Source organism: Taudactylus pleione, unplaced genomic scaffold (assembly GCF_031769625.1).
Source record: "Taudactylus pleione unplaced genomic scaffold, aTauple2 ptg000136l, whole genome shotgun sequence".
Classification (NCBI taxonomy): Eukaryota; Metazoa; Chordata; class Amphibia; order Anura; family Myobatrachidae; genus Taudactylus; species Taudactylus pleione.
The window spans coordinates 8,019,119-8,044,834 of NW_028284538.1; the positions used below are offsets into that span (position 1 = coordinate 8,019,119).

The following is a 25,716-nucleotide window of genomic DNA, read 5'->3' on the forward strand; positions in this document are numbered from 1 at the left end:
AGTTTTATTTACCTTCATATGAAGATGGCAGCCATTTTTGTATCATGGCGTATGACATTTTTCACTGTTGCGGACGTTTGGGGTAAATGCAATATATCTGCTCAGAAAACTCATAGAAAGCTGGGATAAAAAACATTATTTTCAGCACATTTCAAGCTACATTTTTTTGTCAAACACTATTTCCCTACCTCACTACCTTTTATGACTGAAATTTAAGCCCAAAGTTAATTGTCAGATTTTAAGAAAAGTCTATTTTTTGCATTGTATTTCAGTAGGAAGGCTAAAATTGCAGAGCTGTGATATTTTTTATTTAGGGGGGGGGGGGAATAGCTATATACTCCGAGATTTGCCAAAAAATGTTGAGTTATCTATCGTGTCTTCTTTTTATATTGGAGCACTTTGAAATTGCTTGTTTTTCCGTTTTTTCACCTAAATTGACCTCTAATATCTCTGGTGGGGGTCCTGATAAAAATGTCAAATTCACAGCATACACAGTACTCTGAGGGATAGTTGCTTTAAGTAAGAAGTAGCTCATACTTGCCTACCCTCCCGATTTGGTCGGGAGCCTCCCGAAAATCGGGTGCCGCTCCCGACCTCCCGGGAAGGCAGGCAATCCTCCCAGCCCCCGACTATGTGCCCGCACCCCCCCGTGCCTTTAGGTTCAAACCCCGGCAGCAGGGGGGCCGGTGACTCGATTCGCGCTGAATCGCGTCATCGTGGCTCTGCCCCCGCTGCACAATGCCATTAATCACAGCATTGTGAAGAGGTGGCAGAGCCACGATGACGCGATTGTGCTGTCACGCCCCCATGCTCCGCCCCCAATGCTGCGTCATGTGCCGGGTCCCGCCCCCTTTGGCCGCGTCACGCCCCCAGCCCTGTAAGCCCGACAGCTCCCTCCCGGAAGGAGGGAGCCAAATTCAGCAAGCATGAAGTAGCTTGTCTGCCCATAGTGCCTGCAAATCTGAGAGCCTCCTTGCTGATGTAACAGCCATCAGGAATACAACCTTCATAGGGAGATACCTTAAAGAGACATCTTGCAAAGGCCCAAACATTGATTCTGTGAGAGGATAGAAGATTAAACTAGGGTCTCAGGGAGCTAAGGGGGACCAAAAGAAAGGTCTACTTTTCTTTTCTGTCTGGACGTATATTCTCATTAGCAGCTAGCATTTTGTACAGCAGTTCTCATAGGGCTATAATTTGGACGTTAAGGGGGAGGATTCAAACTAGAGATGGGCATTGATTCCCAGTACCTCTGTTACATTGATATTTTCACACGATATGATACAATCCTCCTCCTGACATACATTGGGCAATATATTAGGCAGATCAATTCTAACTTTGACATCATTAATTGCCACCCAGCTGCTTTTTCCTATCCACCTCAGCACCAGAGCTAGTGCATTTATTGCTACTGTGCAGTTCCTGCAGCTGAAAAACATCCCAACAGCATGACACTGCCACCACCATGCTTCACTGTAGGGATGGTATTGGACTGGTGATGAGCGGTACCTGCTTTCCTCCAAACATAATGCCTGGCATTCATGCCAAAGAGTTCAATATTTGTCTCTCATGGTCTGAGAGTCCTTCAGATGCATTTTGGTAAACTCCAGGTGGGCTTCCATGTACTTTTTACTAAGGAGTGGCTTCTGTCTGGCCACTCTACCATACAGGCCTGATTGGTGGATTGCTGCAGAGATGGTTGTCCTTCTGGAAGGTTCTCCTCTATCCACAGAGGAATACTGTAGCTCTGATAGAGTGATCATCGGATTCTTGGTCACCTCGAAGACTAGGGCCCTTCTCCCCCAATCGCTCAGCTTAGATGTCCGGCCAACTCTAGGAAGAGTCCTGGTGGTTCTGATCGTCTTCCATTTATGGATGATGGAGACCACTGTGCTCATTGGGACCTTCAAAGCAGCAGATATTTTTCTGTACCCTTCCCCAAATTTGTGCCTCGAGACAATGCTGTCTCGGAGGTCTACAGACAATTCCTTGGACTTCATGCTTGGTTTGTGCTCTGACATGCACTGTCAAGTGTGGGACCTTTTATATAGACAGATGTATACCTTTCAAATCTTGTCCAATTAACTGAATTTACCACAGGTGGTCTCCAATTAAGCTGTAGGAACATCTCAAGGATGATCAATGGAAACGGGATGCACCTGAGCTCAATTTTGAGCTTCATGGCAAAGGCTGTGAATACTTATGTACATGTGATTTCTTCGTTTTTTTTTTTTTTTTTTTTTTATTAAATTTGCAAAAATCTCAAAAAAACTATTTCACGTTGTCATTATGGGGTATTGTGTGTAGAATTTTGAGGACCAAAATGAATTTATTCCATTTTGGAATAAGGCTGTAACATAACAAAGTGTGGAAAAAGTGAAGCGCTGTCAATACTTTCCGGATGCACTGTATCTTTTTTAAGTCTATTATGGGTAATCTTTAATCTTCAAATGGAATGGCTATGTGTTTCAGCACAGTTTACCTATGGCATAATACCATTGTTATTTCTACCATGAAAGGAAAATAGAGCTTTCTAACTTGCTTGTCTATATTCTGGAGTCCTTTCTGGAACATTGCATTGGTAAATTTACTATATGCTCTTTAACTTGACTTCAATATTAAACAATTGTTTTCCTCTTACTGTAGGTCTCCTTGATCAGCTTGGGCTGTATATGTGTCATGCTGGCCATTATTTTCTCTGTTATACGCCCAAGTTTTCGCCTATACAATAGTGGAACCCACTACTGGGTAGGATTTCCGGTGAGTATTGTCTGTAAAGCAAGCATGGACCCACCGTGATAAATTCATGCCAGCTTAACCACTTTATCATGGTGAGTTAGTAGAAGTAGAATATGGGAAATTTAAAGTTTCCATCAGGAAACTATAATTTATTTTAGATTTTATCAAAGAAAGAGGGGGTAGTTTATCCTGCTTCCAGAACTGAGCAATGGCTGCCCTGGAAGCAATAAGTACATGACCTATAAAATACCTGTGGTTAACTGGAACATCATCCTGGAATATATATAAAAGGGCAGTGGAGCGGTACAAAGACAACCTCAATCCAGTAACCTTCAGGATCAAATCCTCTACTTCCAGCCAAAGGGGGCGTATAGCATGGCAATTCGAGAAAATATGTAAGATCTCACCAATTTGACCACATGCACGCCAGCATAACCTAGATTGGGAAGGCCAAATTTTGTGTAATCTATCTGGGGTCAGATAAATGCGATATAGTACTTTCATATACATTTCAATATGTGAAATACATCTAGACATTTTAAATATAGAAAAGAATAGTTGGGACCATACCTGTGGAACTAGACATATATTTAAATGGTGTTCCCATTTAATAATGGCCGGTAGCTTATCTGGTTCTTCTGCTATAAGTAGTAGAGAATACCAAAAAGAAATACCTCTTTTGCGGGAGATCGAAGATATACGTGAAAAAACATGAGGAGGAATCATACCAGTCGAGCCTACCAAGTGTGGAAAGGACTGAATCCAGTGCCTGACTTGAAGATATTTATAGAAATCTCTAGAGGGAATGGAAAAGCTAGCTTGTAATTGGGCGAAGGAAAGGAGGGTATTATTTATAAAGAGGTCACGAAGAGTGCGGATACCACCGAGGTGCCAGGAAAATAAATTTAGATTTGGGATTAAATATGATAAGCCCTGAATAGAAAGATGGAGAGAAGGCAGGTCAAATTGTAGAAGGGTAGATAGGCCATCCCATGCCTTGAGAGAAGCTAGTGTCGCCTTGGACATAGAATTTAAAGAGACCCTAGAGCTGGATGGAATCCAGAGTAAGTCACAGAGGGGAAATTTGCCTAGCATATCGCTTTCCATACGACCAACACTTTAATGGGGTCTATGTAAGTGAGTGTGACGTAAGCTTTCAGATGTATCTCATAATTTTCAGTTCTCTATTTGTTTTGTAAACAGTGTATACAAAGAGAGACAGCTAAACCAGTTTTCCACAATGATTTATTTACACAGAAAGTAGTGTTACTTGACAAGTTCACTAGAAACAGCCAGTTGTGTAGAATAGCTCACTATAACAGGTGGCAAAAATAAATGGAAAACTGCATTAAGCCTGCCGTAACTAATGCTCACAACTTTAACACAAAATGAAGCCTTCAAGTGGGGAGACATACTGTAGATTGCAGTATTCCTATACAGAGCTGCAGCAATATAGCCAGCCTAAACTAGCATAATGCCGAAAAAAAAAAACACTGTTCCTTGCAGGGCAGGATAACAAGTTGATTCCCCTGCACTCAACCGATTGCGGGCACTTTATTTGATTTGGGAGATACATTCGGTTGATTAGTGGAGTTTTGGGCCTGGACCAGGGTTGTCTTAACAGCAGTGTGGGCCCTGGGCACTGGGGCCCCTACCCACCCACAAATACAGTATATGCACAGATTATAACAGATACAGGTTGCATGTTTACATCCCCAAAGAACTTGCAGAGGAAATATAAGATGTAGGACATATGTCTGTCCATTGCCCCTAATATGCCATCACACTTCACCACATGCCCTTTTTATGCCACTGAACTCATCTAAATGCCCCTTTTAATGCCACCAGACTCATCAGCATGCCTATTTTATGCCATCAGACCCATCCACCTCATTCCTCTACCTGCACCATTTAAGCCACCAGACCCGTTCCCATACAAATTTTATGCCACCAAACACCTCCACATGCCCCTTAAATGCCCTGAGACTTCTCCACAATGTAAGTTATTACACTTGTCCACACGTCCCTTTTGTGCCATGAGACCCCTCCATATGAGACTGTTATGTAATAAGTATACCATTACACTTGTTTTGTATTATGTAGCAAACCCCCACTCCCCATTATGTATTATGCAGTGTACTCTCCTCCTCCCCTATTTTGTATTAAGTGGTGTTCTCCCCCATCCCTCCCTGTTGTATTATGCCCCCCCTGATTTTGTATTGCGCTGTATCTCCCCAACCCCACATACAATTTCAAAATGCATTTGGAACTTACAAGCAAAGAGCAGTAGAATAACGCTCTGCTCCTGTAAATTGTGGGAAATCAAGCTGTAAAATCCAGCTCCACCCATCCCAAATCTGCCTCCTCGGCTCACTGTGGAAAGCAGCATCACACAGAATCACATGACCGTGACCTGACAGCTGCATCCTGCATGAAGGGATTCGGGCACTGAGTGCCCTCCAATACTATCGGTGCCAGACAGTCACAGAGCCTTCCACTACCAGAGGCCAGCCGAGCCCGGGTAAAGAAGGGGTTTGGCCTAATCGCGGGAGGTGTGGTCACACCCCCCTTTAAAAAAAACAAACATTTGCAGTGGCACCAAGGAGCGTGATGCTGTAAGCCCCCCAGCCAGGCACTAAGCTGTGTGCTGAGATGCTGAGCGAGAGGGGGGGCAACGCTGGGCCCCTCTAGCAAGCCCAGGTAAACTGTACCCACTCCCCCCCCTCTCATTGCCCATGCCATCGGCGCCCACAACAGGCATGTTCTCCACCAGCTCCGCCCTCGCTACGCTCCATCTGAAGTGGATTGGCGGATGAAGTGGAACTGGGACTTTGGTGAGTCCTTATCAGGGGGAAGGGTATGGAATTACCATCTGTCCACGGCTACAGGGGGGCTGATTGGCGGGCCCCTAGAAGCTTTGACCCTTGGGCAGCTGCCCAACAAGCCCAATGAAAGAGACAAACCTGGCCTGGACAGGAGCATTATATTTGTGTGACCAAAAGCTCCACTTCGGTTTTAATTGGCCCTATAGGCTCAGATGAAAACAAAATGTTCACTGAACATTCTGTAGAGTATATTATATCAATGATCTATATTAATGGGGCTTTCTGAATTTTTGCTATTTTTTTTTTTCCCCCTCACCATTGAAGTTTAGTGCATGTCCTGGGAATGAAGACTGATGCACTGGGAAATCACATTATTTTTTTTCAATTGTCTATTTTCTTACAGTTCATATTATTTGGCTCGCTGAGTGTGGTATCTTACAGATATCCCAAACCATGCTGGGTAAGTGTTTTGTCTGCACTGTCCTTTTCTATGCCTTAGATTGTCATTTGCAGATGACTGAAAAATATATAGAATGTGTCATTTTTGTCTGTAAACTAGTATAGATGTTAAATGACTTTGGTTGTTCCAGCCAAACTCTGTGCAAGATAAGTGGGGGTTGTCTAACTACAAATGTATGAGCTGATGGCAAGATTTAAATTTTTCTATTTTGCTTGCTACGATTCGCCAGATCCTTATGCTGATTCACCCTGCTCCTGTCCAGTCAGCTATCTTATAATCTCTCAAAATGCAACAAAAGAAAATTAGCGTTCCTACAGTGTACTGTGCTAAGGACCAAAAAGTCTTTAAAAGTTAGTCCTTTTATTTAATTTTACTTTTTTTTTTGCCTATTTTTAGATCCTACAGATGTGTCCTCATACATCTCACCTCCTTGCGTGTTAAACAGCCCTTCTAATTGCGCCATGCAGTGGCGTGACTCGCTAGCGCTGAGCATCTTTTTGTGCAACCTTTTATTTTCAAATGCGTATCATTCTCACAGTGATGCGAATAGCAAGCACAAGCAGGTTCTGCTGACTAAAATTACTATGCAGCATGCCTATGTTCTGTGTGCGTCTGCGGGTGTATCTGCATGTGAAACACTATGTTACAGTTTCAACAGCTATAACACTAACATAGCGTTTCGTATGCTGCATATCATTTTAATCAGCAGAAGCTGCTTGTGCTAGCTATTCGCATCACTGTGTGAATAAGACGTATTTGAAGGTAAAAAGTTGCACGAAAGACTTATCAACGCTACCGAGTCACACTGAGGGCCTGATTCAGAGCCGCTCGTAAGTGGCCGATCGTGCGCTCTGAGCGATGTTTGCACAACTGCGCATGCGTACGAGTCGTAATGTGCATGTGCCAACCAGTCATTGCGGTCGGAAATCGTACGTTCGTACAACAACGAAGGGCTGCTAGTTTGATTGACAGAATGTACCGTTTGTGGGTGGTAACAGGGGAAGGTGCTTGAAAACGGGGGAGTGGAGATCCAAACGCAGGCGTGCCAAACGGTCAAAATGGTGTTTAATGGGTGTGCATAATTAACAAGCAGCGTCAGCGACCAAAACACTTGGTTGTCTTTTAGCCTGAACTGCTCACAGTGATAGCGGGAAGTAAACCCTACCACAAGCACTGCGAGCAGTTCAGATGCCTTTCGATGTTCCCGATTAATCAAATAAATAGCGGAGATGACGTATTATGCGAACGGCAAAGAGGTGTCTTTACAAAATAGCGAGCGCATATTTCGGACGCTCGCTCAGACATAGAGGCGTCCACAGACCGCAAAGAGCGAGTGCTCAATTTAAATATCCGGCCCCTTTTTAAGAACGAGCGTCCCCAAATAGCGTCCGGGTCTGAATCAGGCCCTGAGATCCTACGTTATGTGGTGTGACTTGTAGCGCTTGGAGGATAGAGGTATGTAGATACATCTGTACATTTTAAGCAAAATATTTTAAAAAGATACAGATAAAGATACATAGAAGGTATGAACGTGCTCTTAATAGATTATATTGAACTGACACAGCTCTACTTATAATCTGTTACTTATAATGTAATTTTATCCAGCTCCCAATATTTATATACTGTGACTTGCAAAAGTATTCAACCCCTATACATTCAAACAAATTTGTTTGAATTACAAATCTCACCTACACAGATTGTTCCATACAGTAGTATAGTTATTGCTAACCAGTAGGCTATTAAAGTAAATTTTCAAACGTTTAATTCATTATTTGTCTGCAATTTAGTTTTTCTTTTTATAACTGGAAAATTTTGTTTGTATGAGAATTCAAACCTGGCAGACTAGTGCTTCATAGAACCCAGGGATGGCCATTGGGTTAATCCTGGATAGTGCCCAATGGTGATTAACAATGATGGCGTGAAACAGCTGATGATAAATCATCAATGGGCATCCCTGCTGGGGAGCCCGGCTGGCGAATCAGGCTGGGGGTTGAGGCTTAGCAGGTCTAAGCTCTGAGCCCTCTGCGTCGGGGAAGAGAAAACAATACCTACGCTGACAGGCAGCCATCGATGTCAGAGACATCCACCACTGATGGCAAAATCATTGACCACCAATGGCACTCTGTAGATGGTGCTTGCAATGGAATAGGCAGTGTTGGACTTGTACCACACATAGAGACTGATACTGAGTTGGACCCAAATGCCCACGTTCATGTAAACTAGGGGTGTGCTCCGGCCACTTTTCGTGTTTTGTGTTTTGGATCTGGATCTTTCTTCGTGTTTTGGATCTGGATTGGTTTTGCCAAAACCACCCTTCCGTGTTTTGGGTTCTGGGTTTTGTGTTTTGGATCTGGATTTTTTCTTAAAAAATAAAAAAAAATGCTAAAATCACATAAAATGGGCCTTTTTTTATTCCTACGCTATTAATAACCCCAATAACATTAATTTCCACTCATTTCCACTCTATTCTGAACACCTCACACCTCACAATATTGTTTTTAGGCCAAAAGGTTGCACCGAGGTAGCTGGATGACTATGCTAAGCGACACAAGTGGGCGGCACAAACACGTGGCCCATCTAGGAGTGGCACTGCAGTGGCAGACAGGAAGCCAATCAGCGTTATGGTGCCCATTTGCATGTAGCACGAACCCGGGAGATCCGTGCTACATGCATCTGTGTGATTGGCACAGAGCAATGACAGCTCCGTGAGACCCGTCTGTGCTGCTGTGGTAAAAAAAAAAAAAAAAACCTGTGTAAAAAAAGAAAAAAATGGCGTGCACCCCCCTAAAAAAGAGCAACCAGCCCCGGGCATTAGTAACCCAGTGCTGGGTGTGCTTAAATACAGGGGACAAACGATGTAGGGGTCCCCTGTACTTAAGCACAACCAGCAGCGGGCTAGTCAGAACCAGCGCTGGTTGCCAAAATACGGAGGACAAACGACGTAGGGGTCCCCCGTATTCTGCGCAACCAGCTCTGGGCTCTGATCCGGTCCTGGTTCTGGAAATACAGGGGAAAAAAATTAGTAGGGTTCCCCTGTATGTTCCAGAACCAGCACTGGACTTTTTCTAGCGGGGGGCTGATGCCACAGCCAGGGGAGCCCTTTCACCGGGCCCCCCAGCCGCAGCATCAGCCCTGACCGCTAGTCAGCCCAGGCCGGGGATCCCTGGAGAGCTGGGGACCCCCCCAATAAAGGAGTCACCTCTCCAGGGCACCCCAGGCCCAGGCTTATAGCCCGGGGCTATCCCCGCCACCCCTGGGTTGATTGTGTGGTGTGGTGTAAATAAAGAATATCAAACATTGTCTTTACAAGTAGAACTGCAAGTCCCAGCTAGCCTGTCCCGCATGCTGGTACTTGGAGAACCACAAGTACCAGCATGCAGGGCATTAAGGGCCCACTAGTACCTGTAGTTCACCTGTAAAAAAAATTAAAAAAAAAACACAGGACACACACACCGTGACAGTATAAGTTTATTAAACATACATACACACACACACACATGTACACATACTCACCTATGTAACATCGTCCACTTGTCCGGTAAAGTATCCATAGGGGAACTGTGAAAAAAAACATACTCACCATCTCCTATGCGAGGTTCTGTCCTCTTCGTTCCAAAGTAGGCATCCCCGGACTTGGCAAAAAAACAAAACGAAAACGCGATCCACGAACTTAGTACCGTTCTATAGAACGGTACTTCCCGAATGAGAGCTTAGCGGGGTAAACTTTAATAACCTTGCGGCTCCCACCATTGACTACAATGGAGGGAGCCGTTCATTGGCTGAGAGACGGGAGATGACCTCTCTCAGCCAATGAACGCTTAGCAGCGGGGTTTCCATGGTGATACCCCGCCGCTAAGCTCTCATTCGGGATGTACCGTTCTATAGAACGGTACTAAGTTCGTGGATCGCGTTTTCGTTTTGTTTTTTTGCCAAGTCCGGGTATGCCTACTTTGGAACGAAGAGGACAGAACCTCGCATAGGAGATGGTGAGTATGTTTTTTTTCACAGGTCCCCTATGGATACTTTACCGGACAAGTGTACGATGTTACATAGGTGAGTATGTGTACATGTGTGTGTGTGTGTATGTATGTTTAATAAACTTATACTGTCACGGTGTGTGTGTCCTGTGTTTTTTTAAACATTTTTTTTACAGGTGAACTACAGGTACTAGTGGGCCCTTAATGCCCTGCATGCTGGTACTTGTGGTTCTCCAAGTACCAGCATGCGGGGCAGGCTAGCTGGGACTTGCAGTTCTACTTGTAAAGACAATGTTTGATATTCTTTATTTACACCACACCACACAATCAACCCGCCACCCACCACCACCAGGGGTGGCGGGGATAGCCCCGGGCTATCAGCCTGGGCCTGGGGTGCCCTGGAGAGGGTGACCCCTTTATTGGGGGGTCCCCAGCTCTCCAGGGATCCCCGGCCTGGGCTGACTAGTGGTCAGGGCTGATGCTGCTGCTGGGGGGCCCGGTGAAAGGGCTCCCCTGGCTGTGGCATCAGCCCCACACTAGAAAAAGTCCAGTGCTGGTTCTGGAACATACAGGGGAACCCTACTAATTTTTTCCCCCTGTATTTCCAGAACGAGGACCGGATCAGAGCCCAGAGCTGGTTGCGCAGAATACGGGGGACCCCTACGTCATTTGTCCGCCGTATTTTGGCAACCAGCGCTGGTTCTGACTAGCCCGGTGCTGGTTGTGCTTAAGTACAGGGGACCCCTACGTCGTTTGTCCCCTGTATTTAAGCACACCCAGCACTGGGTTACTAATGCCCGGGGCTGGTTGCTCTTTTTTTGGGGGGGGGGCACGCCATTTTTATCTTTTTTTACACAGGTTTTTTTTTTTTTTTTACCACAGCAGCACAGACGGGTCTCACGGACCCGTCAGTGCTCTGTGTCAATGACACAGATGCAAGTAGCATGGATCCCCTGGTCCGTGCGTGCATCTGTGTCATTGAAATACACAGCAGCACTGACGGGTCTCACTGACCCATCTGTTCTCTGTGTCACTGTCAGTCACACAGAAGCATGTAGCACGGATCTCACGAGTCCGTGCTACATGCAAATGAGCACCATAATGCTGATTGGCTGAGAGCCGTGACAGACGGCTCTGTCAGCCAATCAGCACTTTGACCATTAAAGGCAAAGGCATTTTTTTTAAAATGGCCGCTCGAGGCAAAACCTCGAGATCCGACAGCAGATCTCGAGGTTTTGCCTCTGGAGAGGGATCCGGGGCAGACAGGGAGATCCGAGCTTGGGCTCGGATCGCCCCGGATCCCCGAAGTTCGGGTGGGTTCGGTTCTCAGGGAACCGAACCCGCTCATCCCTAATGTAAACTGGCGTTTTTTTGCATATGTGTCTAAATCTCTAAAAAGTAGTACGCTTCCCGTTGTCTGCATACAGAGTCACAGGACCAATTGAGCCACACTGAAGAGCGCTGAGACAGCTAATAAATTTGAATATGAATTTAATATAAATCCCCTTTAATTTCAATATGTATAAAAATTATAACCATAGACCAGATATAGACCGGCAATATTGTATCCAATTGTAAAACATGGACCCCAAGCAATTGGATATATACCACATGAAAAAGAATTTAAAACTTAAAAATAGAAACCTGATAAGACTTAGACAACATATGACACTTGGTATACATAAATAAGAGGCCAATTCTAAGACCGTTTCCGTAAATGTTACATTCAGCAGAAGATTCAGCAGCTTCTGTACTTAAACGGATAAAAATTTAACAATTTTGTGCTTCAGATGCAGATTGATTCACAGTATTTTTCCTCCACTGCCTTAATCAATTGCCGGCAGTATGCTGTTATCCACTTTCAAAAATATTCATATGAATCTTTATGTAGCAGTCAGAAGATTCAGAATATATCTATAGCAGTTTTTTTAAGCAGTACGTATCTTCCCTGCTCACATGGGCACAACATATATATTGAAGCAAATCACAGTCTCTTTTATCAGCCTTAAACTGTGTACTCACATAAGGAGTTCCTCTGATCGGTTTAGAGCATATGCTTTTAATTAATATTCACCATGGCCATGTATTATAAAATCACAAAAATATATAAAAGAAAAATGTCAAGAAAAAAAATTGTTATTATCCTTTTACCGCTATGTTGAGCCCGCAGTCTCTGTGGATCTTTCAAACAGAGAGAACTGCTGTGGCTATACTCCATTATTGATGCAATTATTTTCCCTGTGTAACAACAAGAAGTAGGTCCACATCAAATAGGGATCCTCCAGGCACTTAGCCTGCATCGGCTACCTCAGTATATATCGCTCATCTCTAGGGGTACCCTTTGAGTTGCAATAAGTCAATGCAGAGCAATATTCACCGGCGTCTCTGGGTAATAAAAACGCATTTCTCCGCCTAATCATTCAGCAGCTTCCTCAGTCAGTATGTCTCCATATTGAATGAGACTCTTTATTTATCTGTCTCACGGAGTTAGCGAACTTAATAATGTCCATTAGATCCTTATATTTAGATAGTGGAATCCTGGTACCTACTGGTTAGGATCAAAGTTCCCTTTGGGTTAGTGAGTATTCACTGGGATTAAATATAAATCTCCTTTTCCCCTTATGTTACATCTTTTCCTTGATTTTTATTCCCTGTAACTCGATCACATGAGGATCTATATAGTTTAGATGAGCGGTTTTCATATATGCATGCATGTATATGGGGTTTTATGATGCAATGTGGTTTTGGTTATAGGGAGCCTTGATAAAATAGTCTAGGTTTTATATTCTTGCTATTTCCAATTTTCCTATCTTCAGTTAATATTTATATGTAAAATCTTATTATATCATCGATAGTGGGTTTATTTAAGAGCTATTGACATATTAGGTTGTTAACACCACATATCGATATAGGTTATATGCTTGTTGTATAATTCTTGTACTACATAGCAGGTTTATGACAAACCCCCTTCCCTTATATAAGAAATTGTTTTTATTTTTATTATTATTTATTATTTTTTTATTTTTTATTTTCATGTTATGAAGGTTTTTGCTTTTATATTATTACTCACCCTATTTTTTTATATGGTAAAAGAGATAATAAAATAGAAATAAAAAGAAAAATATATATATCAATGAAAGGTAAAGGAAATAAATGAATATTGGGCCTGATTCAGACCCACTCGCGAGCGGCTGTCCGCTCGCAAGTGGGTCGAAGTTATGGACTGAGCATGCGCACGATGGAGGGAGCTCCGTCGTGCGCATGCGCCAGATGCGACGAGCGAAGGAAAGTCCTTCGCTCGTTGTGTCCGATCAAAGGGGGCGTGCTGTCAATGTTGATTGACAGCACACCCCCTTTGGTGGGCGTGCCTCCCTGATGGGGGCGTTCCCACGGGAACGCCTCCCGTCAGAAGCCGGCCCACTGACATCACTAGTGATGTCAGTGGGAGTGATTTTGGCTCTGATAGAGCCAAAATCACTCCGGAGCTTGCGGTTGAAAACTTCAGCCGCAGGCTCCGGCTCGCAAATTCGATGGTCGCGATGGTCTCGACCATCGCGACCATCACAATGCACGCTCGTATAGCCTGTGGGTGGTGACCCACAGCTATACGAGCGTCCAGGAGGACGCTCCATGAAAATGGAGGCCGGCCCTCATTCAGAGCGTGCGCTCTGCTCAGAGCGTACGGCTCTGAATGAGGGCCATTGTACGAAATGTGACACTATTTAGCATATGATCATCAATATTTTCTCTGACAAACAAAATGACACAAATTAAAATCTTAAAATACGAATGTCTGCTTTACTATTGGAAAAGACATAATGGAGAAATATGTCGAAATACTAAAGAAACAAATTAGCCTCTGTACAGCTACGATCTGTGTTACACAGGTGAGGCTTTAATGAGTCCTGAATAATAACTAAAGCACGCATGTGTTAGCTCCGTGAGACAGATAAATGAAGAGTCTCATTCAATTCATGTGAGCAGGGAAGATACATACTGCTTTAATAAACTGCTATAGATATATTCTGAATCTTCTGACTGCTACATAAAGATTCATATGAATATTTTTGAAAGTGGATAACAGCATACTGCCGGCAATTGATTAAGGCAGTGGAGGAAAAATACTGTGTATCAATCTGCATCTGAAGCACAAAATTGTTACATTTATTTCTGTTTAATTACAGAAGCTGCTGAATCTTCTGCTGAATGTAACATTTACGGATACGGTCTTAGAATTGGCCTCTTATTTATGTATACCAAGTGTCATATGTTGTCTAAGTCTTATCAGGTTTCTATTTTTAAGTTTTAAATACTTTTTCCTGTGGTATATATCCAATTGCTTGGGGTCCATGTTTTACAATTGGATACAATATTGCCGGTCTATGTCTTGTCTATGGTTATAATTTTTATACATATTGAAACTAAAGGGGATTTGTATTAAATTCATATTCAAATTATTAGCTGTCTCAGTGCTCTCTTTTATATATAATTTTTTCTATGTGCCAGATTAGGAGATTTTGAGTAGATTTCCTCTTTAGAGAGCTGCAGTTTCAGCTAAATTTGGTTAATTAAGTTCAGCGCCAGGTGTATTCTCCTTTTTGGTTTTTCTACTTTGAGCCACACTGACTTTGGAATGTATTGGGTGTTCAGGGAGGTGGCTAAACAGATGTACAAAGATATTCCTTTTGATGGGAGTGATGCAGGTGCAGTTACTGAGCTGGTGCAAATCCTGATGCGCTTCCAATTGTTGCAACTGCAGGTGCCCGCTTTTACACCAGAGGAAGGGCTTTTACTAGCATTAGCATAATGCCACTACAGCAAAAGATGCAAACACGGTCACAGCAGTGTGCAAATCAGAATCAGCCCAGAGGTTAAATATTTATGTAAGCAATATTCTTCAGTTCATATGAGTTTGAACAGTTTAACAGACTACTGGTTTGCTGTAAAAATACACTTTGGAACAGTCTGTGTGTCATTTGAAATACAGACAAATCTGTTTCAAGTTTAGAGGGTTGAATACTTTTGCGAGCCACTGTACATTTGTATAGGGATCACAAGATTTTCCTCTTGAGCTATATAGTCCTCCCTCCAAAGTCTTCATAAATGGTTATATAAGTTGGTAAAACTTTAAAGGGACCTTTCTGTTGGTATCATACACAAAACCATCCATCGATTTTTACAATGGGTTTTATTATTGTAGTAATTTTTTTGTTAACATCCTAGTATATTTACTACAATAAAGAGTTTAAAATATTTCAAAGGACTTCTTATTACCTTCCGAAATACACATCGCTTATCATTTTGGGAATGTGTTTCCCCTAATTTTTGACCTTTTGATACTTTTTTTCAAATCTACAGCTTCACGTGCTGAAACAGGTTAAAACATACTCTTCATTTATATCCTGATGTCATTAGTTTTGCCTGTCAGCTCTTAAACTGCTATTCCGACTAATAAAATTTGTAGACATGTTGCAGCCTTTCCATTGTTATGTATCTATCTCCAACTGTTGTTCTAGTGACTTTGCTGATGCCTAAATACTCTTTCTCCCTGTTCACCCATTACTAATTCACCTCTCTAGTTTCAACCTTCAGCCTATATTTTCTATCTCCCATTAAGCCTATCCTATTAGCTTAGTACATGGTCCATAGGTGCTGGAAGTCTACCGCTGTTTTCAATAATGTCATGGAGATGAGCCTCCATCCAGAGGTCTTTAACTGGTTTATAGAAAGATGGGGTAAACCAGAGGATGAAATGATTGCCTCTTATCTGAACAACAAAGCAGCCTAGTACTGTGCAAGAACCTGGTGTCTGAAGGCATTTGTAATGGATGCAATGATGGTCCCATGGAGGCATCAATGTAGGTATCTTATCCCCCTTCCACAAGATGCCTCAAGTACTCAAGAAGGCCAAGAAAGAGGGTGTCCAAGTATTTCTGGTAGCTCCAGACTGGCCAAGAAGATGATTGTATGGCAACATTCTAAGCATATTAGTGCAACCACTTTGGAGACTAACTCTAATTATATATATATATATATATATATATATATATATATTGCTGACCATTTAATAGCTCATTTGGTATATACACTCCAGTAATCATATACTTAGATCCTCATTAACATGCTAAATGATGACCAACAAAGAACATAAAGCATAGTACAATACTTGGTGATATCTTTATTACCCAAGGTATGAGATGTTTTCTGAGACTAGAAGCTGTGAGTTGCCAACTGTCCCACTTTTTGCCCCCCTTGTGGCCCGATTGAGTCCCTAACTCGTTGATTTTTGTACGCAGCCCTATATAGCCGACACTAACCCGCAGAAGCTACTTATACCCCTTTTCCACCAAATAGCCCAGGTTATTGCCAGGACATCCTTTGTGTAAAAGGGTCTAAGAAAAATAACCAGGGTCAAGTTACCTGGGAATATGGCTAACAGTGCAGTGTAAACTGCACGACCTGGATTGTCCGACCCAGGTCAAGCAAAAAAGCCTCTGATTTAAGCATTCGTAAGCAGTAAACAACCACTTTTATGACTTCATCTTTTGTGAGCCTGAAAAAAGGGGATTTCTAATGACAAACACAAGTTTTGCAGGGCAGACCCGGGTTCAATGTGAATGGGGCCAACCCGGGAATAACCAAGGTAGGTTACGTTGTAAAAGGGGTCTGACCTGGCTATGACACGGTTCCAACCATGTTCGAAAACCCAGGTCGGACAAGGCATTTTGGTGGAAAAGGGGTAAAGGTCACAAATTGACCACATAGTGTACTAGATACTTAGAATTAGTGTTTCGGTATGGCTAAATTCCAAAGTCCACAGCTAGATTTGTGTATGTAGACATAGCTGTATTTATCACAGAAAAACCTTAATAAGTGATGTCTCCATTGCTAATCATACATGTCTAGCCCATGGGTTGAAAGTCCATGTCTTGTTATTCATATAACACAGTCCGATTAATCCCTGAAGCATTAACCCCTGCTCACCTTAATCCATGATTAAGGTGAGCAGGATTAAAATCGAACATACAAACTGACAGGCGCTAAAAATATTAATATTTAATAATGATGTAGGAATACCACAATAATATAATTAAAATAAACACTCAAAAAAATGGATGAAATTAAAATTATGCAAGAGATAAAAAAACATTGTAAATAGTATAATGAAAAGAAATAAATAAAGCTGAGACAATATATGAATCAATAGAAAAAATGTAAGGACAATACTTATTATAGATAGTCTGCACTAAGCAAAAAAAACGGACCTACAAGATATAATATGGAATGTGTAGCAATAAAAACAATGGCCCTGATTCAGAGCCGGACGCTCTGAACAGAGCGCTCGCTCTGAATCAGGGCCCACCTCCATTAAAATGGAGCATCCTTCTGGACGCTCGTATAACTGTGGGTCGCCACCTACAGCATATACGAGCGTGCAAAAAGATGGTCGCGATGGTCTTGACCATCGCGACCATCGGAACTGCGAGTGGAAGCCTGCGGTTGGGTTTCCCAACCGCAAGGCCAGGAGTGATTTTGGCTCTATCAGAGCGAAAATCACTCCCACTGACATCACTAGTGATGTCAGTGGGGCCGGCTTCAGATGGTAGGCGTTCCCTTGGGAACACCTCTGTCTGGCAGGCACACCCCTGGCACGCCCACCAAAGGGGGCATGCTGTCAGTCACCATCGACAGCACGCCCCCTTTGATGAGACACTCCGAGCGAAGGAAAGTACTTCGCTCGCCGGGTCTCGCGCATGCGCACGACGGAGCTCCCTCCATCGTGCGCATGCGCAGTGGGGAACATCGACCCACTTGCGAGCATACTGCCGCTCGCGAGTGGGTCTGAATGATCCCCAATATGCAGTGGCTTGCATATGCACAATCACAGATAACATTAAAAATGATGACATTAATACGTAGCTCTTAGATTGTCCATATATACATAAATGTATATCAATGTCTCTCACACATCTGAGACTATAGGAGAGTGTTAATTAGTACACCATAGTAAAAGTATTCCAGCCTGTGTGGCACAATACGGATTTTAAAAGGGGACTGTCAATGTCCAGTGATATTCTGAAAAGAGTTGAAATATATAGTATCATTCTGTCTCCTGAAGAAGCCGCCGATATTCCTAAGGTGGAAAAACGCGTATTGTGCCACACAGGCTGGAATACTTTTACTATGGTGTACTAATTAACACTCTCCTATAGTCTCAGATGTGTGAGAGACATTGATATACATTTATGTATATATGGACAATCTAAGAGCTACATATTAACGTCATCATTTTTAATGTTATCTGTGATTGTGCATATGCAAGCCACTGCATATTGTCTTTACTGCTACACATTCCATATTATTTCTTGTAGGTCCGTTTTTTTTGCTTGGTGCAGACTCTATGTATCTATAATAAGTATTGTCCTTACATTTTTTCTATTGATTCATATATTGTCTCAGCTTTATTTATTTTCTTACAATGTTTTTTTATCTCTTGCATAATTTTAATTTCATCCATTTTTTTGTGTATTTATTTTAATTATATTATTGTGGTCTTCCTACATCATTATTAAATAGTAATATTTTTAGCGCCTGTCAGTTTGTACGTTCGATTTTTTTGGCAATTGTTCGGGAGGGTCCAGATTCCTCCATTTTCATGACGGCTGCTTTATATGAATTAATCCCCTGGTCCTCAGCACACTCCTTACCTATCTCCTGGTCCATTGAGGTGGATATAGTCCAGCGCCTACTTTTGTCTGTGTGTGAGCAGGATTAAGGTGCGTCACATTACCTTGTATACTCTCCAGTGACTGCATGGCTCGATGAGGGTGATGGTGTCCAGGTAATGGATCTTATAGCAGTCTATCAATTTCAGCAGGGTTGTTAAACTCCTAGACCCCGATCTTGACGCTGCAGCCGAGCAGAAGATGATGTAGTGAGAGATCTGCAAGGTCTCGGACACGGACAGTACATGATCTCCGGGGCAGGAGGAAAAGTCCAAATCAGGATGGATCACTGGAAAAAGGCGTTTCTATGTTTAAAAAAAGAAGTGTGCTGCGTCCTGCCCTAAAACATCCTAGCAGGAACACTAGTACATAGGTGGATGAAATGTGGCAAGATTTATTTCTGTCCTTCCCTTTTACAAAATTCTCCAAATTTGATGTATTTTTATGAAAAAACTCAGCTACGGCTGTGCAATACCGTCCATCTCTGTATCAGACCTTAACGGGTTTGATTCAGAGTTGTACGCTATTTCCTCCACTGCTGCGTCTTTGTACATAGCTGCAATGTAAAGATATGCAAATATTGCAGCCGCCAGGAGATGTAGTGAGACTCCCAATGGTGGCTCTGCAAAGCCAAGCATCTGCATAAAATGTCGCAGCATCATAGCTTCGGTCGCAAATCAATTGATTATCACAGACCTGAGTGAGTCTATGGTCCATGGGAACTGACACGCTGAAGCCATATTTTTTGTGTACGGGATCACAGTCGCAGCATGTGATATGCTCCCAAACAAAATCACAACGCACCTGCTTTCTTTGCCGACACTCCCAGTTATCTCCCCCATACTCTCCATGACTGTCAATCACACTGCAAGTAAATTGTCCCTGTGAGCGACATCGGTAATGTACCCTGACAAATGCACTGTGCAGCTTAGACACATGCGTGGTTTACTGACAATCGCTCCATAAACATTGGAATGCGTACAACTCTGTAACAGGCCCAATGTCTCTTAATTGCTCATGAGGACAGTGAGCCGTCTCCTCACAGTACATGGTATGTTCACACTCCTGTATCATCATATCCGACTATAAAATGACTAATTTAATGCACTCTCTGTATCCACCCATCCTCTAGATCAGGGTTGTCATGGTTGGTGTCGTACCACTTTAGCTGGGCAAATATCTGCCTCCGCTCTGGTTTGTGGGTTCTCTAAGAAAATGGGGTGTAAACAGTGGCTTGATGAGCTACCTCCTTCAGTTAAGAAGAAACACTTTCTTGTGAGTCGGCAGAAGAACCCACCTCCTCCCTCTTCTGCACATGCTCCTCACACTCAGCTTTTGCAAACATTGGAATGTATTCCCCTCACTGTAGGGGATAATCAAAAGGGCATGGAACATTGTGTAGACTATATTGCCAAACTCCCAGCGTTGGCATCTCAACTGATGTTGGGATTCCGGCGCTGGTGTTCTGGACAGCGGGTACGGATTCCGGTGCCGGGATTTCGACCGCGGGCATCCCGTGCGGAGGCAAATTAACTACATCCTGTGAATATGATTCTCCTAAATTTATATAATATATATATATATATATATATATGTGCATCTAAATCCTAAGCACCATAGAGATTACATGTGATGGCGTGCATTGGTCATGGGTGGGCATAATCTTTGTTGAACGTACTTGTGTACATCCCAGCATACACGAGGGACATAGAGCTACAATAAACCATAGCCATGTACCTTGTGGTAAATGAAGTACTGGTAGCTGGAGCAGTATAAATACCTAGTTTGATCACCTGTTTGTTTTCCAGGAGTTGCAGTATCATGTGACATTTCCATAGGCTGACACCAAACTCTTCTTAATGCTTATTTCTTTATTTTTTTATTTTTTTCACAGCAGGTCATTGCCTTCATCGGTGTCTTGGGCACCCTTACTGTTTCCATTATTGGCATGATCTTTTGTATTACTGATATCAGCATGTTTTGGTATGACATATCTTCTGTCTGTGATGATCTACGAAATGGGAGAGACACCTATAAAGGCTATGGCTACAGAGCGACAAGACCTCCCAGAGATTCTTATAATACAGACTGGGACCTGGAGAGATGCAAGGATGGACTTCGGCAGTACCAGGTGTGGTCCGTGGTGTATATGTGTGTGCCCAATGTGTATCTTATGCTGCAATCTCAAGTGTGGCTGTAAATATCTTTTGCAGATTTAGATTTTACTCTCTGTTCAGGGTCTAGTTTGCACATACACGTTTTTTGTGCCTGTTAGACCTAAACCAATAACTACATATCATAATGGATGTAAAGATGTAATTATTACATCTCGTATTGCACTTCATGATTATGGAATTTGATGACCAATAGTGTGGGAGATGGCACCGGATTGTAAAGCCAGCACTTAAGGGACAACACAGGGGACCAATGCATGTTGAGCTAGACCGGAGATCCCCAAGAGTATTCAATGTGCACCTTCTAGTCTGTTGAATTGTATAGAAAATTAAGAGTCTGACCATCATGAGAGCTTGACATAAACCATGCAACTTATCACTACCACTGCGAGGGTTCCATAAGATTTTCTCCTTTTGCAGTATTTTTGGCAGTTCTTCATCACACAGACTGGATTGTTATAAATGTAAGGTGTCTGTTGGTGCACTTAGAGATACATAAGTTGCCCTCTTGGGGTGTATTATCCTTACTTAGGGGTAAAAATTACTGACTGGCTGTGATTAGTGGAGTGACTCACTCACATGATCACAAGTGTCCCCTGCATTGTCGGATTCTATTCTTCCCTCTCCTCCCTACAGAACCTGTTGAAAGGCTTGTCGATTATGACCTTGCTCATGGTGATCTGGGGTCTCTGCTTCTCCATCATTAGTCTGGGAAGTAGACTGAAAGCTTTATGTTGTGGTCGCACATGTGAGGTAAGTGATGACACATAACATCATTACTCTTCTATTTTTTCTATGCTATGTCATTTTGTTTTTATTTTTTGTTTTTTTGGCACGGGAGGCTTTTTCCTTAGCTGTTGTACAAGTTTAGTACTTTTAAGTGTCTAGCCTAGAACATTTTTGGTACTTTTAGCTTATGACATGTAGTAAACAAGGTTCCGATAATCACACTAGCCTAAAAATGAAATGGGTGTACTATTCACATTCAGATGGAATCACTGTCCATTAAATCCAGTAGTCTAATAGTTTGGCTGTATATTTGACATAGTTGCAAAAGTGTTTTTGCATTTGCTTCCTTTCTTTTCTTTTTCTTCAAAACCCCATCAGTAAAGGCCCCCATTCATCAGTGACGGATTGTCACAATTCCTGGATCCCTAGGTGCCTGGTTAAGGGCATCTGGGCAACACAACATGTTGGATTTCCCATATTTTGCTATTCCCGACCAAAAGTGATCAGAATCAGCAAATCGGGGATTTTTAATAAGCAGAATTTCCCTGATGGATCGCCGATCATCGATGCCAGCCGATCAGATCGCTATCAGGGAATTGCAGTTGAGGTTTATAGTCCTTTTAAGGCACAAATCTCCAACTGTCAATGTTGTATCCATCTCAGCATATCCGCCCCCCTCCTCCCCCACTAACTTACTGATTTTAGGGGATTTGTTATGCTAATGGAAAGAGAGCACAGATATAACTACATCACTTATATCTGTAGCTAATGAGCACGTTCGTAACAGTTATAGCCATTGAATGGTGAAGTTGATGGCACAGAGTGTACGAATTACTTACAAACAATTGTAAATTGTATATTGTTTACCAGCTGGGATACCCAGCATTGCCCAGGTTGAAGACTGAACCCTGAAGTACATCTGCAGCCTTTATTTGTCTACATTGTCCTCACCTATAACACCAGGCCATTGATCCTGAAAAGGAACCTACTGTGGCCCACCACTCCTCCTACACCCTGTCACGCTAACAAGATGTGTCCAGACAGGGCCATCAAGGGGGGCCAGGCTGTCGGCGATGTTGATTTGGTGCCATTCCGCCAGCTGATTATAGCTGGCGCACTGGCAGGCAGGCATGTAGAGACAGCACCGCCAGTCGCGAGGCAATCGGACCAGCACCAGATTCATATTGCATATGCGCTGTCTATTCATGTCTGCCGCTACCAACCGGTGCACCAGCTGTAATTGGCTAGCGGCCCGGTCCCAAATCCAAACCTGCTGGCTGCTGACAGCACACGGGGAGGCGAGAAGCTGTTGGAGGGACACAGGGAGGGGAGTTGCTGGGGGGGGCATAATGTGAAAAAATATATGGTTCCCCTGTCTCAGAAGGACATCTCAGCTATCAGTGCTGACTGCTCTTAGTACAACACACACAAAATGGTGGCTGCTGTAAGCAACTTGCATACATTGAAGTCACTGTACATAAGCTGCAGCATCTTTGTAAAGTTGATAAAATGGGCCAATCTTCCTGTGTTGATGAATATGTGAATGTTTGCTATATCAGTTAGAGATGTTCGGTTCTCCAGAAATCCGAATCCACACGAATTTCATGAATCTTGGAAAATCCTAGGCGCGGTTCTAATCTCATGAGGAGATCCGGGTAAATCCAAATTTTGGGTTTTTGGATTACATAAATTGCAAGATTTTAGCTTTTTTTAAAACTTATCTCTTTTTTATTTAAAAAAATCCAGATCCAAAACCAAAACCAAAACACTTGAGGGTGGTTTGTAAATCCAAACCAAGATCCAAAACCTTGAAGGAGATACAGATCCAAAACCATAACACAGGGGTCAGCGCACATCCCTAATTTCTAGAGATGTGCGCTGACCCTCGTGTTTTGGTTTTCGATCTGGATCTCCCCTGGTTTTGGATCTGGATTGGTTTTGCCAAAACCTCACCTCTGTGTTTAGTTTTCGTGTTTTGGTTTTGAATCTGGATTTTTTCTTAAAAAATCATACAAACAGCTAAAATCACATAAAATGGGCCTATTTTTGTTCCTACAGTATAATTAACCTCATTAACATTTATTTCCAGTAATTTCCAATCAGTTTTGACCACCCCACAATATAATTTGCTTCATCTAGTTAAGGCCAAAAGGTTGCATCCAGTTAGCTGGCTGACTAAGCTAAGTTACTCAGTGGGCGGCACTAACAAACGGCAGTTCAGTTTCTAATTTCCAACATGGATACAGTGTGTTATACAGTGTGGGTTGGATACACCAATAGTGCACTTACTGTGACAGCAGTGTCGGCAAAGCGGGGTTGCTGACGGTGTCCTCAGTACATGGAAAGGCAGTGCTGGCAGTGTCCTTAGTGAAGGGTACCGGTGATGTCGGCAGTGCGGGGGTGCTAGCAGTGTCTTTAGTGCAGGTTTTCTGGCTGTGTCAGCAGTGCAGGGGTGCTAGCGGTGTCTTTAGTGCAGGTTTGCTGGCTGTGTCAGCAGTGCCAGTGGTGTCTTTAGTGCAGGTTTGCTGGCTTTGTCGGCAGGGTGGGGGTGCCAGCGGTGTCTTTAGTGCAGGTTTTCTGGCTGTGTCGGCAGTGCAGGGGTGCCAGCAGTGTCTTTAGTGCAGGTTTGCTGGCTGTGCAGGGGTGTTCTCAATGCATGTTGCCAGTGGTGTCGGCAGAGTGGGGGTGCCAGCGATGTCCTCAATGCAAGTCTGCTGACTGTGTCGGCAGTGCAGGAGTGCTGGTGGTGTCCTCACTGTGGGAGTGTCGGCAGTGTCGGGGTTGCTGACAGTGTCCTCAGTACGTTGGGAAGCAGTGCAGGAGTGTTGGCAGCGGTGGTGTCGGCAGTGGGGGATGATGCCAGTGGGGGAGCCGGCGTTGTCGGTAGCGGGGGGTGCAGGCGGTGTTAGGCTGTGGGGGATGGCGGGTGCAATATTTTTTCCCTCCCATATACTGTTTTCAATGGGCATAACGCTGATTGGCTGAGAGACGTGACAGGCGGCTCTCTCAGCAAATCAGTATTCAGCCCGCTGAAAACAAAACCTCGTGACTCAACAGAAGGCTTGCAAGGTTTTGCCTCGGGTCAGGGATCCGGGGCAGGCAGGGAGATCCGAGCTGCGCTCAGATTGCCCCGAATCCCCGATATTCGGGAGGGTCCGGTTCTCAGACCCGCTCATCTCTACTAATTTCAGTCCAAACTACCACTTATTATTTTGGAGGGGCTTTAATTCACTTCAAATATACGGTAAACGCAATGTATGCTTGTCATGGTAAGATCACGTCACATGCGTTTGCTTTGTCTTACAGAAGTCTGTTGAAGATAAAGATGATCCTCTGCTGTCAGCTAGCCCTACGGGTGATGTACTCGTTGTGTAGAAAGAAGATGGTTTCTCTGCACATAATCTGCCAATTTCATTCTCCGTGACATCACATAAATCTTTTCCGTTACTAGAACGAGTATATGAAATTTTCTCCATTTATCCTCATTTTTTTTGTTTGTGTAGTGGGTGATTTTATTATTGGAGATTTATAGCTTTCTAATGAGATACTCTTACAATTAACAAGCATTGATTTATTGGAGCAATGCACATGATACGAATTCACTGCGGTCACTAATAAAATCTATTTGTATTCTCTGCCAATGTGTGTTTTGTAGTGATGTGTAACTGATATGTTTTGGATAATGATAAATTAAGTGCAATAAATTGCTGCAAAAGACTACACCTGTAGTTGTCTGGTTAAAACACTTATTGCTCATATTGGGGTCTTTGTATTAAGCCCTGAAGAGAGATAAAGTGGGAGCGATAATGTACCAACCAATCAGTTCTTAACTGTCAAATGTCAAACACAGTCTGCGACATGGCAGTTAGGAGCTGATTGACTGGTATTTGATCTCCATTCACTTTATCTCAATCCAACGCTTAGTACATAGACCCTTTATTCTGTCTATAACCAAGTTAGTAGTTCCAGGATTCATATCACAGAAGAGACAAAGGTGGACACACCAATATTTGCCATTCTAAATAAAGAAAGCAGACAGAATGAAAGCCGCTGAGAAAAAAAGTGATACATTTAAAAACTCTTTCT

General features: G+C 43.1%; 1 protein-coding gene across 7 annotated transcripts in view; it reads left to right on the plus strand.

The window, feature by feature from the left end:
• The window catches only part of LOC148522960 (transmembrane protein 176B-like), a 39,117-nt gene extending 13,852 nt beyond the window's left edge, over window positions 1–25,265 (plus strand). For 4 of the 7 annotated variants that reach the window (XM_088473525.1, XM_088473529.1, XM_088473526.1 and 1 more), the window contains 5 exons: window positions 2,647–2,760; window positions 5,968–6,024; window positions 20,622–20,858; window positions 21,538–21,654; window positions 24,937–25,265. In XM_088473525.1, the coding sequence (XP_088329651.1) occupies window positions 2,647–2,760; window positions 5,968–6,024; window positions 20,622–20,858; window positions 21,538–21,654; window positions 24,937–25,005 (594 nt within the window). In that variant the 3' untranslated portion in view covers window positions 25,006–25,265. The remainder of the gene's footprint in view (window positions 1–2,646; window positions 2,761–5,967; window positions 6,025–20,621; window positions 20,859–21,537; window positions 21,655–24,936) is intronic. The other 3 variants (XM_088473528.1, XM_088473530.1, XM_088473531.1) reach the window with 3 other exon arrangements.
• The last annotated feature ends 451 nt before the right edge of the window (window positions 25,266–25,716 follow it).